Here is a 19,770-nt window from a genome sequence, read left to right as displayed (position 1 = left end):
AAGTACCTTTGAGAGGTTCTGATATGATAAAAGCGCTATATAAATGCAAGTGTTCCATGCACAGCCTACACTTGGCATGGGAGAAACACAAGGCAATTTGACCAAATATGTTGCATGGTGACCCGTAGGAATGACCCAACCCCTCCACCATCACCCTTCCATAAAATAAACCAGTCAGCACAACCATAGCAGTGGAAAAGAGCAATACCTCGTTTCAAAATTCCACATGGGTGGAGGGCAGTGAAGATAGAGTGACTCAGCCCTAAATGTCTATCCACTTGCCTTTCACACAGAGATAGCGACAACAAACATATCACTCAGCCCCCTCTCTACCACCGACAAAGTCACCCAAGCATGCACGTGTGAAATACCATATGAACACAATGAAAATTGATTTGGGAATTTGTCTAATAGTTAATGATTTAAATAAACTTTTAAATGCCTCCCAGTATATCGAGCTAATATTACTATCATTTACTCATATGTACAGTGTCAGGAAACACATACAAATTTACCACCCCACTAAAAACTGACTATCCAACAACAAAGAAAAACAGCCAGGATTCCCATTCCTGAACTTTATCCAGCGACCCCTGTTTAAAAGCACTTGTGACTGGGTGTCAGACACGGAGAGGACTGGGCTTGGATGCAGTGTTCCCCAAAGTGAGGGAACCTGATGGTACTCACTGTTCAAGCTCACGCATGATAAACTGCCAGGTACTGAAGGGCAGCAGTCACTGGTTGAAGCATATCTCAGATGAGTAACCATCTTAAAAAGTTGGAAAGGAAAACAAGCCAAACTGGGGTGGGGAGGATGCATTTAGCTTTGTTGTTGCGGCCTGTCACAAGAAACAAATCAACTTGGATTAATACAAATACATGGATATACAAGAATTAACTTGAAGTGTTCCAATTCAGGTCACATTAGTGCTACTAATTGCCCTCTGCTACATAACAACTTTTATCGTAATTAATGTGGCATAGGTTCATTGGATTTGCATACTAATTCTATTGAATTAAATGGCTGACCCGAACATTATGAACTCCTGAACTATGAAATGGTTTGACCTGGCTCAGAGCAGAATTAAAGAGAAAGTCCAATTTGCTGCCCTGGCCATTTATTTAATCGGGTTTCTGGCTCCAGTTGCCTTTAAAAAAACAAGGGATGTTACAAATGGGCATGTGTTCTAGCCATTTCTGCCTTTGGGCAGCCTTCTCAATCTGTGTGCAAGGATTTTTCTTCTATCCACACTGACTGCTTCATCGGGACGAGCTGAAGAAATATGTTTGAAACATTGAATGGAGTTCTAGTCACCTCATGACTGTATCCTTCTTGTACACTGCCATGCAGACAAGCAACAGGCCATTCATTGGCATTTCTAAGATGTTCCATGGAGTGCTGAAATCACCCCCACCCCCACTGTGCGGAATTCTGATCAGCTTTATTTAAAAATGGCTTACAGCCAAAATTGTGCGTGTTTATTTCTCTCTATCCCTAGTTATTCTGAAATCAATAAATTTTCAAACTTAGTTTACTTTAAAAATGTTTCAGAGTTTTATGAGGAGGAGTTGAAACTATGTGTAAATGCAGGAGTTAAATGGCCATGTAAATGTCATCCATGAGTATTAATATTTGCACAGAACCAGGTCCTGTAACTGCTCTACTGCATTCAAAATTTTAGAGGCTGCAAATAAACAGAACATTTTTAGGGAAATTACTGAAATTTCTATTTGCAAACATACAGAGCTCATAACTCCAGTCAAGGTTTCACCTATTAGTTGAGTGCAGAGTAATAAATAAAAATTGTATTAATATAGCACCATATCACATCTTTCAGAAATGTTGCAAAGCACTTCACAAAGAATTTGAAATGTGATGTTGTGCAGGCAGCCATTTTACACACAGTAAGAAATGGACAGCTCGTTAATGTGTTTTTGATGGTGTTGGTGAGGGAGGAATTTTGGACAGGACACTGGGAATGCCACTTTGCATAGAATCTTTACCTTCCACCCGAAATATTGCAACAGTTAGAAGGGGACTCGATTGAACATTTCACTGGCAGACACGGCCTCTAACAAAGCAACACTACCATACTGCACTGGTGTATCAGTTTAGATCATGTCCATAAGCACTCAGGGGTTGAACCTACAGGGGGTGAAATTGGTCTGGGGCGACTTCAATGGACAAGAAAAGTTGGATGGGCTGTGAAACGGGCGGCTGATTCGCTGCTGCTCAATTTGTGCTACTGACCAAGATCAATTTCACCTCCACCTTCTGATTCAGAAACAACAATGCTACCAACAGTACTAATACTTGGCAGTAGTTGGATGGTAAGAAACATACTCATCATGATCATCATAGGCAGTCCCTCGGAGTCAAGGATGACTTGCTTCCACTCTAAAAGTGAGTTCTCAGCTGGCTGTACAGTCCAATGTGGGAACTACAATCTCTGTCACAGATGGGGCAGACAGTGGCTGAAAGAAAGGGTGGTGGGAAGCCTGGGTTGACACGTGCTCCTTCCGCTGTCTATGCTTGGTTTCTGCTTGTTCTCGGTGATGGGACTCGAGGTGCTCAGTGCCCTCCCGGATGCTCTTCCTTCATTTTGAGTGGTCGTGGGCCAGGGATTCCCAGGAGTCGGTGGGGAGGTTACATTTTATCAATGAGGCTTTGAGGGTGTCCTTGAAGCATTTACTCTGCCCATCTGGGGCTCACTTGTCGTGTCGAAGATCCGAGTAGAGCACTTGCTTTGGGAGTCTCGTGTCGGGCATACGGATGATGTGGCCCACCCAACGGAGCTGATCCAGCGTGGTCAATGCTTCGTGCTGGGAATGTTGGCATGAGAGAGAACACTGACGTTGGTGCGTCTATCCCACCATGCGGAGGCAGCACTGGTGGTACTTCTTCAGTGTTTTGAGGTGTCTGCTGTATATAGTCCACGTCTCTGAGCCATATAGGAGGTCGGGTATCACTACTGCCCTGTAGACCATAAGCTTAGTGCCGGATTTGAGGTCGTGGTCTTCAAACACTCTCTTCCTCAGGTGACTGAAGGCTGCGCTGGTGCACTGAAGGCGGTGTTGGACCTCGTCATTAATGTCTGTTCTTGCTGACAGTAGGCTCCCGAGGTATGGCTCACGTTGCCAATGCCTCGTCGTGGATTTTGATAATTAGGGAGCAGTGCTGTGTGGCGGGATCAGGTTGGTAGAGGACCTTTGTCTTACAGATGTTTAACGTAAGGACCATGCTTTCATATGCCTCGGTGAAGGTGTTGACGATGGCTTGGAGTTCGGCCTCAGAGTGTGCGCAAATGCAAGCATCGTCTGCGTACTGTAGTTCAATGACAGAGGATGGGATGACTTTGGATCTGGCCTGGAGGCGATGGAGTTTGAACAGATTCCCATTTGTTCTATAATTTAGCTCGACTCCAGCGAAGAGCTTGCTAAGGGTGATATGAAGTATTGCAGCAAGGAAGATCAAAAAGATGATGCAGCCTTGCTTGACCCCAGTCTAGACATGGATTGGGTCTGTGGTGGATTGGTTGGTCAAGATCACGGCTTGCATGTCATCGTGGAGCAGATGAAGGATGGTGACAAACTTTATAGGGCAGCCGAAATGGAGGAGGGCGTTCCATAATCCCTCACGGTTGACAATGTCAAAGGCTTTTGTGAGGTCAAAGAAGGCCATGTACAAGGGTTGGTGCTGTTCCCTGCATTTCTCTTGTAGTTGTCACGCGGTGAAGATCATGTCCATTCTACCCCTTAGTGGACATTGCGACTCTTGGAGGAGCTCTTCAGCCACAGGGAGAAGACAATTGAGAAGGATTCTTGTGATGACTTTCCCTGTGGCCGACAGCAGGGAGATTCCACTGTAGTTACCGCAGTCGGAATTGTCCCGTTTCTTGAAGATGGTCATGATTAAGGCATCCCTGAGATCTCCTGGCAAGCTGCCCTCCTTCCAGATAAGAGAAATTATGTCATGTAGTCATGCCAATAGTGCTTCTCCGCCATACTTTCGTGCTTCGGCGGGAATTCCATCTGCTCCTGTAGCCTTGTTATTCTTCAGCTGACAGTTGGCCTTTTCTACCTCGTGCTGGGCTGGCATTATGCTGAGATGATGGCGGATAGCATGCTGCGGATGGAGTTGAGGACACTCGCATTGAAGACAGAGTCTCGGTTAAGGAGATCTTCGAAATGCTCCTTCCAACGGGCACTGACTGCCTCTCTGTCCTTGATGAGTACCTCTCCATTCTTGGCCAGCAGTGGGATAGGGCCTTGGGTGCAACAAAAAACCCGTGACCTAAAAAACAGATGTGGGTGGAGAAAGCACAGGAGATCCAGCAGCTAGCCAACAACCACGACGTGCGTGGATTCTTCAGCGCAGTCAAGACCACCTATGGCCCAAGAAACATACTACAAATATGAACACTGAACATCCAGAAATAGAACCATGTACTTTTACTTACAATACTGTCTACTCCTCGATTCAAAATCGCTTAACTCAAATAACTGGATAATGCATTTCTTTGGTATTGAATTCTCATTTTGTTGGGTTATTGGAGTTCAACAATTTCTGATCATAACTCAACGTAAGCTCGAGGAACAGCACCTTATCTTTCGATCAGACACATTTCAGCCTTTCAGACTTAAGATTGAGTTCAACAATTTCAGATCATAACCTCGGCACCGATGTTTTCAGATGGCAGCTGTTGATGACTCTGATATTCCCATTGACCCCTTTTCTAGATGCATCTTTTATTTCTTAACTTTACCATCCCCTTTTGCCTCGCACCATCATCTCTTATGTCATTTAATCTCTCTTGCCTTCCACCCTATCACAGACCTTCCCTTTTGTTCTTTCCTCCCCTCCCCCCTTTCCCTGCCCCTGCACTTGCTTAAAATCTGTTACATCTCTAACTTTTTCCAGTTCTGATGAAGAGTCGTCAACCTGAAACTCTAACTCTGTTTCTCTCTTCACAGATGCTGCCTGACCTGCTGAGTATTTCCAGGATTTTCTGTTTATATTTCAGATTTCCAGCATCCGCAGTATTTTGCCCTTCGCTGGGCTATTGGCTCCACATCCATGTTCCTCACACCACTGTGAAGTAAGTGCCCTGACATATTTTACTCTGTTCAAGGCGCTATATAAATGCACCTTGTTAATGAATTACTGCCTGCTCTCCCAGCTATTGCGAAGTGACTGGATTTTATTACATCACTGGAATTAACGAGGCATACTCTGCTGTCAGAGCTATCAACTTCAAGGAAATGTTGGGAGTGAGATTAATATATGCGAATAAGAGAATGAGACAGATTGCAAGCCATGTAAAATATGGAGCGCTGTGGATTTTTTTAATAGTTAGGTAACATTGGAACACGAATAGGTGAGTCTCACTTCGCAAACTAGATCGGTCTGCACTATAAAAGTTCAGCGCGGCTTTGTCAGTAACTTACAGAAAGTACAGTATTAACCAGACCGCGAGTCACTGGGCTGAGTGGCGAGGTTGCCTTGCGATTGGCAGCGAGAAAAGATCATCTCCAGTAGGTCACGGCCAGGACAGGAGAGCACTACAGGGGAACAAGAGAGCTGGAAAGACTCTGGAGTGGGGCGAAAGCGTGCTACACATGGCACAAAAGTGAACAGGTTGAGGAGGACAGGGCGATTGGGGTTTGAGGGCGGGTGCATGTCGAGAGGAAAAAAGAGCTGGAGTGAAGGAGAAATAAGACAAGAGGTGGGGAGAGGAACCAGGAAGTAGACTGCCCTGGTGACAGGGACTGTCTTTCTGACACTCCCTCGCTCTGTCACCAACATGTCGCTGTTTCAGTGACTTCTCCACAGAAAGCTTATTTATTGGACTGGTTCATGCAGCGTTTACAGTGCTCCCTTCGCTCAGGGCTCGGCGCACTTCTCTTGGTGAGTGTACAGCTGTCGATATAAGTTGGGCAGTAACATATATGCAGTCATTCTTTTTCTCCATGTCTACCATAACTTACCTAGCAAAAAATAAATAGATTTGAAATTGTCTGCAGCAAGAAAATCTTAGTAGTGGCCTTGAAAAGTCCTTTAACATTAAAGTAGTTATTTATATATGCCTTAAACGAAAAAAAAGACAATCGCCATAGTGCGAGACAACACCAAAGGGTGAAAAAGAGTGGGGAAAAAAGACACGTTGTGTGAGGGGGGGAGGGGGGGTGCTGGTTGATAAAGTGACACCATGCTAAGGATTTGAGAGTGCAGTTGGAAAGTAAATTGGGAGACAATGTGGATAATAAGGGGAGAGCTGGCAGGTACAGTCCCAGCCAGAAAAGGGGCCATGGAGTGATTGACCTGTGTTTCTGTAGGCCCATTGCTTCAAGGCACTGGATGCTCACCTTCTAAATAATTTGTTCTCGGGATGTGAGCGTCGCTGGCAAGGACAGCATTTATTGCTCATCCCTAATTGCCCTTGAGAAGTTGGTGGCGGGCTTTCTTATTGGACCACGGCAGTCCGTGTGTTGAAGGTGCTCCCACAGACCTGTTGGGGAGGGGTTTCCAAGAATTTGAACGACAATGAAAGAATGGCGATATATTTCCAAATCAGGATGGTGTGTGACTTGGAGGGGAACTTGGAGGCGGTGGTGTTCCCATGCGCCTGCTGCCCTCGTCCTTCTTGGTGGTAGAGGTTCCAGGTTTGGGAGGTGCTGCCGAAGAAGCCTTGGCGAATTGCTGCAGTGCATCTTGTAAATGGTACATACTGCAGCTACGGTACGCCGGTGGTGGAGGAGGGAATGAACGTTTAAGTCAATGGATGGGGCGCCAATCAAGCGGGCTGCTTTATCCTGGATGGCACCGAGCATCTTGAGTGTTGTTGGAGCTGCACTCATCCAGGCAAGTGGAGAGTGTTCCATCACACTCCTGACTTGTGCTTTGCAGGTGGTAGAAAGCTTTAAGTGAGTCAGGAGGTGAGTCACTCACGGCAAAGCAAAATACCCAGTCTCTGATCTTGCTCTAGTAGCCACTGCATTTATGTGGCTGGTCCAGTTCAGTTTCTGTTCAATGGTGACCCCCAGAATATTGATGGTGGGGGATTCGGCGATGACAATGCCGTTGATCGTCAAGGGGAGTTGGTTGGACTCTCGATTGTCGGTGTAAATATTACTTGCCGCTTATCAGCGCTTTTAGACGGGGGAGTGCTGTTGACTGCACGGGAGCTGTGTGTCAGGAGTCAGTGTACAGCAGTAAAACAGAAGTGCCCCAAGTTAACAACAGCACCAACTTGCATTTATATAGTGCCTTTAAAGTAGTATAACGTCCCAAGGCACTTTACAGGGACGGTATCAGACAAAATTTGACACCGAGCTACATAAAGAGATATTAGGACATGTGACCAAAAGCCTGGTTAAAGAGGTAGGTTTTAAGGAGGATAGAGAGGTTGAGAGGTTTAGGGAGGGAGTTCCAGAGCTTAGGGCCTCGGCAGCTGAAGGCACGGCCTCCAATAGTGTAGCGATGGAAATCGGAGATTCACAGGATGCAGTCTTCGATTCCATCATCAGATGTATGTCATGGAGCTATATTCACGTACCTCTGTGAGCAGATCAAAGTACAAAAGTACTTAAATTAAATGGTCACTATAGTAAGTGGTGTGCTTTTCCTGGCAGTCTCTGTACACTGAATTATTTACTTACCTGCCTCAACTTGAGTATTTCTTTGTTGTGAACTCTTTGGAAAAAAAAGCAGCAAACCTTTGTTTAAAAATGCCTATGTATGATGAAAGTTTATGTTAATATTGTTGGGCCTTATAAGCATTATATAACCCGTTCTTATTCTGAGAAAATTAATTAAAATAAAAGACTGACTGATGTAGCATTTATAAGTCGAAAAATCCAACATAGCTTAGTGTTGACTTGACTGTCGTCTTTGTGTTATCTGTTTATTCATTTAAGCTGTCAGTGGCCCACATGCATCCTGTGATTAATCTGCTCCCATTCAAGTAAATAGAAAATGAAGATATGTACGTCACTGACAAAAGCTGTGCCTGTCACACATTAGCTATTTATGCAGCAGAATCAAGATCAATAGCAGAGCCCATGTAATCACAATACTGTCTCTGATTTTGGTCCCCAAGTTGTGGCTTTATAATCATCGGTAACCCAGGCTCAAAAATAGAAATATGCTTTAAGTGTACACATGATGAAATGTTGCGAGGAATAGTTAACGTAAATAAAAGCAGGCTATTTAATTTACACAAGTAGATGGTTAATAAGCATCAAGCTTGCGAAAATTTAAAGGAATTTTATTTGTGCCACAGTTGCAATGATAATTGGAACAAAGGTCAGCACAGGAAATTAGTGCAATATCATGCCAAAAAACCCTCCTATTTAGGAGTCACGTTTGATCGCACCCTGTCTCCAGAGCTTTGGGAAGAAACTAAAGAGTAGGGTCAACTTGATCCAGAAACTCGCCGAATCCACACGGGGACGCTCAAACCCTCCGAACGGCAACACTTGCCCTGGTGTACTCTACAGCGGAGCACTGCTCTCCGGTATGGCTATCAAGTCTGCATGTCAAATCCGTTGATGTCCAGCTGAATTCTGTAGCAAAGTGCTTGCAAACATCGCACCACCACACCTATGCCGCGAATATGCAGTCTCCAGAGAATACAACCACTACACCAGCAAAGACATGCCGACTTGAACAACCTACCACCAACCCATCTCAAATCTAGAAGGCCATTTTGAACCGTCGCCGAAGCCCTTCAGTGATCTCCCCTCAGCCTTGATGACCGATGGTGAAATGCTTGGAAGAACTGCGATATACGGAATGGTTTCCTTACAGAGGACCCTACAGTACAACCTGAAGCATCAAACCTTCCTCGCAAACAGTGGACAACCATCAATCGCCTCAGAACCGGTCATGGTCGATGCTGCCACCTTCTCCATAGATGGAAGATTAAAGCCTCCCCATCATGTGACTGTGGAGCTCCTAATCAGACCCTGGAGCACATCATTGAGCACTGCCCTCAGAGGGAATTTGCAGGCAACCTACAAGATATCCACGCTGTTACACCGGAAGCTTTGGCCTGGATATCCAACTTAGATATTGACATTTGATTTACTTTGCTACTACCGCACGAAAGAAGAAGTGCAGTATCAATTAATACATTTAAAGATAAACATGACTGGATGAATATTTGTCTCAGAACAGCGCTAAGAGTTAAAAGTATAAATATAAATGCTGCATACGACATGAATTCCTGAATTGTGGAGTAAGGCAAGTGTTTCATTGTGGCGATTGATTTCTCTTCAGTCATATCCACTCAAAAACATCGGCCTGGATTATGTGGTCAGCGGCAAAGAAACGGCGCTCACTGTTCACCTCGAAAAAAGCTGCCCACAAAGCTTTTGTGAGCTCTAGAGCGCAGACATCCTCTTTTTCGATGCATTTGAATTTGGCACCTTAGAATCATGAAATTTACGGTGTAGAAGGAGACCATTCACCCTATCATGTCTGCACCAGTCAAAAAAGAGCAATACAGCCCAATCCCAATTTTCAGCTCTTGGGGATCTGTGGGGCCCAGCAACAGGCAGGCTGATCAGCCAATTAGATTGAAGAATCCTCACAGATGGTAAAGCAGGAAGTAAAAAGCAGGAAATAAAAATTACATTTATATCATTATTTCACTTTCTGCACAAAGATTGGGACATAGACATGGGGTTAAGGGAGAAATTTAAAAGGCTTAAAAAACTTAAACTTGAAAACAATATTTAAATGTTTATTTTTTTTAAACCCTGCAACATTTTAATTTTCTTCTGAGGGAATGAGACTCTACACTTGTAACATTTAATTTTCAGAGCCAGAGAGGTAGTTCAGCAGTAATTATAAGAACATAAGAAATAGGAACAGGAGTAGGCCATAAGGCTCCTCGAGCCTGCTCCGCCATTCAATAAGATCATGGCTGATCTGATCATGGACTCAGCTCCACTTACCTGTCCGCTCCCCATATCCCCTTATCGATTAAGAAACCGTCTATTTCTGTCTTAAATTTATTTAATGTCCCAGCTTCCACAGCTCTCTGAGGCAGCGAATTCCACAGATTCACAACCCTCTGAGGGAAGAAATTTTTCCTCATCTCTGTTTTAAATGGGCAGCCCTCTAGTTCTAGCCTCCCCCACCAGTGGAAACATCCTCTCTGCATCCACCCTGTCAAGCCCCCTCATAATCTTATACGTTTCGATAAGATCATCTCTCATTCTTCTGAATTCCAATGAGTAGAGGCCCAAACTACTCAACCTTTCCTCATAAGTCAACCCCCTCATCCCCGGAATCAACCTAGTGAACCTTCTCTGAACTGCCTCCAAAGCAAGTATATCATTTCGTAAATATGGAAGTCAAAACTGCACGCAGTATTCCAGGTGTGGCCTCACCAATACCTTATATAGCTGAAGTAAGACTTCCCTGCTTTTAGAACTCCATCCCCTTTGCAATAAAGGCCAAGGTAGCATTGGCCTTCCTGATCACTTGCTGTACCTGCATACTATCCTTTTGTGTTTCAAGCACAAGTACCCCCAGGTCCTGCTGTACTGCGGCACTTTGCAATCTTTCTCCATTTAAATAATAACTTGCTCTTTGATTTTTTTTCTGCCAAAGTGCCTGATCTCACACTTTACATCATTATACTCCATCTGCCGAATTTTTGCCCACGCACTTAGCCTGTCTATGTCATTTTGCAGATTTTTTGTGTCCGCCACACTCATTGCTTTTCTTCCCATCTTTGTATCGTCAGCAAACCTGGTTACATTACATTCAGTCCCTTCTTCCAAGTCGTTAATATAGATAGTAAATAGTTGGGGTCCCAGCATTGATCCCTGCAGCATCCCACTAGTTACTGGTTGCCAACCAGAGAATGAAACATAGAAGCATAGAAAATAGGTGCAGGAGTAGGCCATTTTGCCCTTCCAACCTGAACCACCATTCAATATGATCATGGCTGATCATGCAACTTCAGTACCCCATTCCTGCTTTCTCTCCATACCCCTTGATCCCTTTAGCAGTAAGGGCCACATCTAACTCCCTTTTGAATATATCTAACGAACTGGCCTCAACAACTTTTTGTGGTAGAGAATTCCACAGGTTCACAATTCTCTGAGTGAAGAAGTTTCTCCTCATCTCAGTCCTAAATGGCTTACCCCTTATCCTTCGACTGTGACTGGACTTCCCCAACATCGGGAACATTCTTCCTGCATCTAACCTGTCCAATCCCGTCAGAATTTTATATGTTCCTATGAGATCCCCTCTCATTCTTCTAAATTCCAGTGAATATAAGCCTAGTCGATCCAATCTTTCTTCAAATGTCAGTCCAGCCATCCCGGGAATCAGTCTGGTGAACCTTTGCTGCACTCCCTCTATAGCAAGAACGTCCTTCCTCAGATTAGGAGACCAAAACTGCACACAATACTCAAAGTGTGGTCTCACCAAGGCCCTATACAACTGTAGTAAGACTTCCCTGCTCCTAAACTCAAATCCCCTTGCTATGAAGGCCAACTTGCCATTTGCCTTCTTTACTGCCTGCTGTATCTGCATGCCTACCTTCAATGACTGATGTACCATGACACTCAGGTCTCGTTGCATCTCCCCTTTTACTAATCTGTCACCATTCAGATAATAATCTGCCTTCCTGTTTTTGCAACCAAAGTGGATAACCTCACACTTATCCACATTTTACTGCATCTGCCATGCATTTGCCCACTCACCTAACCTGTCCAAGTTCCCCTGCAGCCTAGTATCCTCCTCGCAGCTCGCACTGCCACCCAGCTTAGTGTCATCTGCAAACCTGGAGATATTACATTCAATTCCTTCGTCTAAATCATTAATGTATATTGTAAATAGCTGGGCTCCCAGCACTGAACCTTGCAGTATCCCACTAGTCACTGTCTGCCATTCTGAAAAGGACCCGTTTACTCCTACTTTTTGCTTTCTGTCTGCCAACCAGTTCTCTATCCACGTCAATACATTACTCCCAATATCATGTGCCTTAATTTTGCACACTAATCTCTTGTGTGGGACCTTGTCAAAAGCCTTTTGAAAGTCCAAATACACCACATCCACTGGTTCTCCCTTATCCACTCTACTAGTTACATCTTCAAAAAATTCTAGAAGATTTGTCAAGCATGATTTCCTTTTCATAAATCCGGTTAAGAAAGCAAATGGCATGTTGGCGGTTAAGAAAGCAAATGGCATGTTGGCCTTCATAGCGAGGGGATTTGAATACAGGGGCAGGGAGGTGTTGCTACAGTTGTACAGGGCCTTGGTGAGGCCACACCTGGAGTATTGTGTACAGTTTTGGTCTCCTAACTTGAGGAAGGACATTCTTGCTATTGAGGGAGTGCAGCGAAGGTTCACCAGACTGATTCCCGGGATGGCGGGACTGACCTATCAAGAAAGATTGGATCAACTGGGCTTGTATTCACTGGAGTTCAGAAGAATGAGAGGGGACCTCATAGAAACGTTTAAAATTCTGACGGGTTTAGACAGGTTAGATGCAGAAAGAATGTTCCCAATGTTGGGGAAGTCCAGAACCAGGGGTCACAGTCTGAGGATAAGGGGTAAGCCATTTAGGACCGAGATGAGGAGAAACTTCTTCACCCAGAGAGTGGTGAACCTGTGGAATTCTCTACCACAGAAAGTAGTTGAGGCCAATTCACTAAATATATTCAAAAGGGAGTTAGATGAAGTCCTTACTACTCGGGGGATCAAGGGTTATGGCGAGAAAGCAGGAAGGGGGTACTGAAGTTTCATGTTCAGCCATGAACTCATTGAATGGCGGTGCAGGCTAGAAGGGCTGAATGGCCTGCTCCTGCACCTATTTTCTATGTTTCTATGTTTCTATGCCGGCTTGGGCTGCTTTCAAAAGCGCTGCTATTACATCTTTGATAATTGATTCCAACATTTACCCCACTACCGATGTCAGGCTAACCGGTCTATAATTCTGTGTTTTCTCTCTTCCTCCTTTTTTAAAAGGTGGGGTTACATTAGCTACCCTCCAATCCATAGGAACTGAACCAGAATCTATAGAATGTTGCAAAATGACTACCAATGCATCCGCTATTTCTAGGGCCACTTCCTTAAGTAATCAAGATGCAGACTATCAGGCCCTGGGGATTTATTGGCCTTCAGTCCCTTCAATTTCCCTAACACCATTTCCTGACAAATAAGGATTTCCCTCAGTTTCCCCTTCTCGCTAGACCCTCGGTCCTCTAGTATTTTCGGGAGGTTAGTCGTGTCTTCCTTAGTGAAGGCAGAACCAAAGTATTTGTTCAGTTGGTCTGCCATTTCCTTGTTCCCCATTATGAATTCCCCTGATTCTGACTGCAAGGGACCTACATTAGTCTTCACTAATCTTTTTCTCTTCACATATCTATAGAAGTTTTTGCAGTTAATTTTTATGTTCCCTGCAAGCTTAATCTCATATTCTATTTTCCCCCTCCTAATTAAACCTTTATCCTCCTCTGCTGAATTCTAAATTTCTCCCAGTCCTCAGGATTGCTGCTTTTTCTGGCCAATTTATATGCCTCTTCCTTGGATTTAATATTTTCCCTAATTTCCCTTGTTAGCCACAGTTGAGCCACCTTCCCTTTTTTATTCTTCAACCACACAGGAACGTACAATTGTTGTAATTCATCCATGTGATATTTAAATGTCTGCCATTGCCTATCCACCGTCAACCCTTTAAGTATCATTCTCCAGTCTATCCTAGCCAATTCACGTCTCATACCGTCAAAGTTTCCTTTCTTTAAGTTCAGGACCCTAGTCTCTGAATTAACTGTGTCACTCCATCTTAATAAAGAATTCGACCATATTATGGTCACTCTTCCCCAAGGGGCCCCGCATGACCAGATTGCTAATTAATCTTCTCTCATTACACAAGACCCAGTCTAGGATGCTCTCTAGTTGGTTCCTCGACATATTGGTCTAGAAAACCATCTCTTATACATTCCAGGAAATCCTCCTCCATAGTATTGCTACCAGTTTGGTTAGCCCAATCAATATGCAGATTAAAGTCACCCATGATAACTGCTGTACCCTTATTGCACACGTCCCTAATTTCCTATTTGATGCCATCCCCAACCTCCCTACTACTGTTTGGTGGTCTGTACACAACTCCCACTAATGTTTTCTGCCCTTTGGTGTTTCGCAGCTCTACCATATAGATTCCACATCATCCACACAAATGTCCTTCCTTACTATTGCGTTAATCTCCTATTTAACCAATAACGCTACCCCAGCTCCTTTTCCTTCCTGTCTGTCCTTACGAATATTGAATACCCCTGGATGTTGAGTTCCCAGCCTTGGTTACCTTGGAGCAATGTCTCCGTAATCCCAATTACATCATATCCGTTAACAGCTATCTGAGCAGTCAATTCATCCACCTTACTATAAAAGCTCCTTGCATTGAGACTCAAAGCCTTCAGGATTGTTTTTTTAACATATTTGTTAAATGAACCATTTAGCCCGACTCTTTGTTCTCTGTTAGTTAGCCAATCCTCCATCCATGCTAATATATTACCCCCAACCCCGTGAACTTTTATCTTGTGCAGTAACTTTTTATGTGGCACCTTGTCAAATGTCTTCTGGAAGTCCAAATACACCACATCCACTGGCTCCCCTTTATCCACCCTGTTCGTTCCATCCTCAAAGAACTCCAGCAAATTTGTCAAACATGATTTCCCCTTCAGAAATCCATGCTGACTCTGCCTGACCGAATTATGCTTTTCCAAATGTCCTGCTACTGCTTCTTTAATAATGGACTCCAACATTTTCCCAACCACAGATGTTAGGCTAACTGGTCTATAGCTTCCTGCTTTTTGTCCGCCTCCTTTTTTTAAATAGGGGCGTTACATTTGCAGTTTTCCAATCTGCTGGGACCTCCCCAGAATCCAGGAAATTTTGGTAAATTACAACCAATGCATCCACAATCCCTGCCGCTACTTCTCAAGACCCTAGGACACAAGCCTATGACCTAGTATGCCGTTAAAAACTCAGTTACTCCTGATTGAACAAAGCTTACGTTTTTCATCAGTCTTTAGAGCAAGAATAGTGGCTAATTAGTTTAAGTTCACGCCTTAATAGAGCTTTCTGTGTTGATTCCATTGGCGAAGACTGCAACAGCGCACCATGTGAAGGAGCAGGGCACCACTGACAGCAGCTTCTGGATTTCCGTGTTTAACTGCGCCTGTGCGGACGCTAGAAGTTGCTGTCAGTTTTACACTGTAATAACGGCGCGCACGGACAACCTCACTGTTGTTACTGCAGCAAATTCCAGGCCATCATTTCACTGTCTCCGGGACTTGTGCAAAGTCGGTATTGTACATCGTAACTAAAGCTCGCACTGCACCAAATCATATGCACTAATAATGAAAGATATAAAATATAATATTAAATAGATATCCTGGAGTTTTACTTGTGGGGAAAACAAAGGAAGAAACTTTGTAGAACCTTTCCTCGAGAATCAAAGCATTGGGAAGAGCCTATGACAAGTTTTGATTCCCAGGGCTATGGATAGGGATGAGCTCAATGGGATGATATTTTCTCATTCCATTTAAAAAAGATATATTTTTATCAAGGGACAATCATGAGGCTGTCTTTTTAAATCTTTAGCTAATGTAAAAAGTGCTACCTGCTCTAGCACAGGTAAATTTACCAAAATCAGAATATAGTTTCTGGATAGCAGAAATTTTCTCCAATTAAATATTGGGAAGACGAAGCCATTGTATTCGGTCCCCACTTCAAACGCCGTGCCTTTGTTACCTCTAGACTTCACTATTCCAATGCACTCCTGGCTGGCCTCCCACATACCTACGTAAAACTAGAAGTGATCCAAAACCGTGTCCTAACCCGCACCAAGTCCCGTTCACCCATCACCCCTGTGCTCGCTGACCTACATTGGCTTCCGGTTAAGCAACACCTTGATTTCAAAATTCTCAACCTTATTTTCAAATCCCTCCATGGCCTCACCCCTCCCTATCTCTATAATCTTCTCCAGCCCCATAACCCCACCTCCGCCCCAAGATGTCTGTGCTCCTCTAATTCTGCCCTCTTGAGCATTTCTGATTATAATCATCGGTGGACGTGCCTTCTGTTGCCTAGGCCCCAAGCTCTGGAACTCCCTGCCTAAACCTCTCCGCCTCTCTATCTCCCTTTCCTCATTCAAGATATTCCTTAAAACCTCTTTGACCAAGCCTATGATCACCTGCGCTAATTTCTACTTATGCGGCTCAGTGTCAAATTTCTATCTCATAATACTCTTGTGAAGCGCCATGGGATGTTTCACTACGTTAAAGGCGCTATATAAATACAAGTTGTTGTTGTTGGCAGGTAGCTCCATTGCTTGTTTGACCTTCTGTCCTGATAACCTAGAATTCATTCTCGGGGCTTCCCTAACAGCAACCTTAGGTTGGGGGAGGGAGAAAAAAATTAACTCGTGGATGCTCGGACAGACTCGAACCAAATTGCTTGAGCGTGTCTTTTATCACAGGGTGACATTGAAAGTCTTCAGAGATGTCTGTTAACTTGACAGCATTACTCTCGTAACCGCTTCAAGGTTCGAGAATTAACTAACTGGTGCTTTTGTGCTTTCCTTGGTCTTTAGGTCCTGATTATGGCCTTGTTACTGTATCCAGGGCTGAAGAACATCGCTGTACATTTGCACTCGGCTGTAACAGGAAGCTATATTTCTGGGACTCACTCTGTGGTTTTCATCAGCTGTCCTAATGAACAAGTCGGCAAGATCATTGCAAGGTATATAAAAAAAAATAACTGGGTTACTAGTATCATGTAACAGTTCCAATTCAATACTTGAATCTACTTTGAGGACAATAGGAATATTACTAAAGTAAAACTACTAGATTAAAAACAATAAATTCTGGAAACACACAACAGGTCTCCCCGTAGGTATGAAGTGAAAAGAATGATTAATGTTTTGGGTGGGGACCCTTCATCATCCAAAAAAGCCCGCGTGTTCTCCTTTTATATAATTCCAGTTCTGTTTTCATCAAGTCTGGCAAAAGCATGGTTTCCCCATCCCCCACATTAATCATACTTTCATCGAAATTATTTCAGATTTTGAAAGTCCTTCTAGTTATTGCTTTATTTCTGATGTCTTTAGAGGTTTTTTTTTAATGAAACCCGCAGCTTATTTCATTTAACTTGCCATTACCCACAGATAAGCTAAGGGAAGCTAAACAGGAAATTAGGCTTTATAAACATTTAATCCGGAGAAGAAAGACAGACTTGCATTTATATAGCACCTTTCATGACCATCAGACATCTCAAAGTGCTTTACAGCCAATTAAGTACTTTGTGAAGTGTAATCACTGTTGAAATGTGGGAAACGCGGCAGCCAACAAACAGCAATGTGATAATGACCAGATAATCTGTTTTTGATATGTTGATTGAGAGATAAATATTGGCCAGGACACTGGGGATAACTCCCCTGCTCCTCTTCGAAATAGTGCCATGGGATCTTTCATTTCCAGCTGAGAGGGCAGATGGGGCCTCGGTTTTAATGTCTCATCCGAAAGACGGCACCTCCAACACTGCAGCATTCCCTCAGCACTGCACTGGAGTGTCAGCCCAGATTTATATGCTTAAATCCCTGGAGTGGGAATTGAACCCACAATCTTCTTACTCAGAGGCAAGTGTGCAACTACCCACTGAGCCACAGCTGACAGGATTTTAAGGGCTTAGTTGTGTTCAGCAGGTTGCCATTCCTAAGATTTGGATGGAGTAGAAGACTGCAGTAGGATTGAAATTTCTCATTCTCATGATCCATAGCAGTGTTATAAACAATGCTTGGAACAGAACATAAACATTTAAAACTCTGGGAATGTTCCCAGCAATTTGTTTTTTCTGTAGTTTCAAAAAAATAAAATGTTCTTCCCTTTGTTCCCTCTCCTGAAAGTCTAATGTGTCAATGGCCCTCCCTACCTCACATATGTGCCTTTCCTGTCAGCCTCAACAGGGAGTACTGACAGGCGCTTTGACAACTCGGCCTCATTCTGTTCTCACCTGACGTCCCAACACATGTGGTCTCCAAAAAGGATCACTGGATAGTGATAAATAGGGAGCTAATTAAATCTCTGAGCTTCAAGTATCAAGCTGGTTGCATCCTTGAAGGGGCTACATCAATCGCTGACTTTTCTTATTGAAGCAACATTGCACGCTGTAATTGCTCAACAAAAGAACCTGTCAGCAGTCCAGCAGAGTGAGCGCTGCTGAGGCAAGTCAGCTCATTAGTTGTGTGCTACGTCAAAAGGTTTGAAGATAACCCTGTAAATTATGCCCGAGCTCAACTGACCTAGTTTATCTTTGGTAACTTGAGGCTTATTAATTGTGCAACTTATTTTGTGGGGAGGTAGGAGGGCGGTGGGGGCGGGAGTGGGGGGCGCGGGGGGAGAGAAGGTGTTGTAATTCTTTTCATTTTCCCACAGTACAACAGTAACTACATTCCAAAAGTACCTCATTGGCTGTAAAGCGCTTTGAAACGTCCAGTGGCCATGAAAGGCGCTATATAAATGCAAGTCTTTCTTTAATGATCCAGCCACAATCTTCACACAGCCGAAAGAATATTAAGATTGACTCTGGTAATGTTTACATACATAACAATGTGTAAGACTTGCCACCAGGGTGCACACCCGTGGGAGACCCAAGGGTCACTTGCACACCCCGAGCAAGCAAGTATAAAAGGCAGTCTACCATGCTGCTTCCTCGCTCTGGAGTTATATTAAAGAGACCAAGGTCACAAGAGTTTGAGCTTACAGTGTACAGTCTTGTGGAGTTATTCTGAACATAACAGACTCTAATTCTCATATTACTCCAACTTACAAAATTTAGAATTTCTACACTACTGTTGTAATTTCCATGATTAATTTAGCTTTTAACACCACCTTATTTTCTTAATCAAGGACGTTAATTTTGGTAACATAGAATCAAGGAGAAATGTCACTGCAGTAAATAAAACAGGTAATAGTGAACAAAATCAATGATCAGATATTTTAAAAACTCAACTAAACATAGAATATACTGGCAACAGAGGTCACATGAAGACCTTAATGAGGAGTTGTCTATAAGAAGTGTGCACTTTACCTGCCCGTGGAGCTGCAGCCACAATCACCTGCCCTCACTGCCGTCTAGGAAGCTGATAACCCCTCTCAACTTTCATGACACGGGGTTCTTTCAGGCAGCCATGGGATATCTCTGTAACATCAGCCAGGAACATTATGGGTATGCCCTTGTACTGTCATTGATGCATTTTATGAGAGCAAACCGACTGACAAAGAGTGAATGTCTTCGCTAAACCACAGAGATTCACGTTTCTGCTTTCTCTCGGGTGGACGTAAAAGTTTCCACAGCACTATTGGACGAAGAGCATTGCTGTTTGTGGGAGCTTGCTGTGCATAAATTGGCTGCCACGTTTCCTTACACTACAACAGTGACTACACTTCAAAATACTTAATTGGCTGTAAAGGGATTTGAGACGTCCTGAGGTTGTGAAAGGCGCAATGTAAATGCAAGTGCTTTCTTTCTAATAAATGAGTTAAATGTCAGTGGGTTTGATGAAGCCACCCAGTTTCCCATGGTAAATTGATATATCCCTGATAAGAAAATGAGAGTACTTGAGCTGATTTTACTGGTGAAACTATGTTTAAAAAGTCAGGGGGCCCTTAAGCCATCTGCCTTATTAATTACAAGTAAACGTGGGACCAGATGCATCACTGCACGCAAGCTGCTTTGCTTCTGTG

At 43.7% G+C, this 19,770-nt stretch overlaps 1 protein-coding gene across 3 annotated transcripts in view; it reads left to right on the top strand.

Annotated features, from left to right (window-relative positions):
- Window positions 1-5,354: 5,354 nt before the first annotated feature.
- Window positions 5,355-19,770, top strand: part of LOC139232887 (protein CutA homolog) — a 29,349-nt gene continuing 14,933 nt past the window's right edge. For 2 of the 3 annotated variants that reach the window (XM_070863378.1, XM_070863380.1), the window contains exons 1-2: window positions 5,732-5,908; window positions 16,620-16,768. In XM_070863378.1, coding sequence (XP_070719479.1) covers window positions 5,858-5,908; window positions 16,620-16,768 — 200 coding nt within the window. In that variant the 5' untranslated portion in view covers window positions 5,732-5,857. Of the gene's footprint in view, window positions 5,379-5,731; window positions 5,909-16,619; window positions 16,769-19,770 lie in introns of those variants that run through there. The other variant, XM_070863379.1, reaches the window with a different exon arrangement.

Source organism: Pristiophorus japonicus, chromosome 20 (assembly GCF_044704955.1).
Source record: "Pristiophorus japonicus isolate sPriJap1 chromosome 20, sPriJap1.hap1, whole genome shotgun sequence".
NCBI lineage: Eukaryota > Metazoa > Chordata > Chondrichthyes > Pristiophoridae > Pristiophorus > Pristiophorus japonicus.
This window is presented reverse-complemented; position numbering and strand designations above follow the sequence as displayed.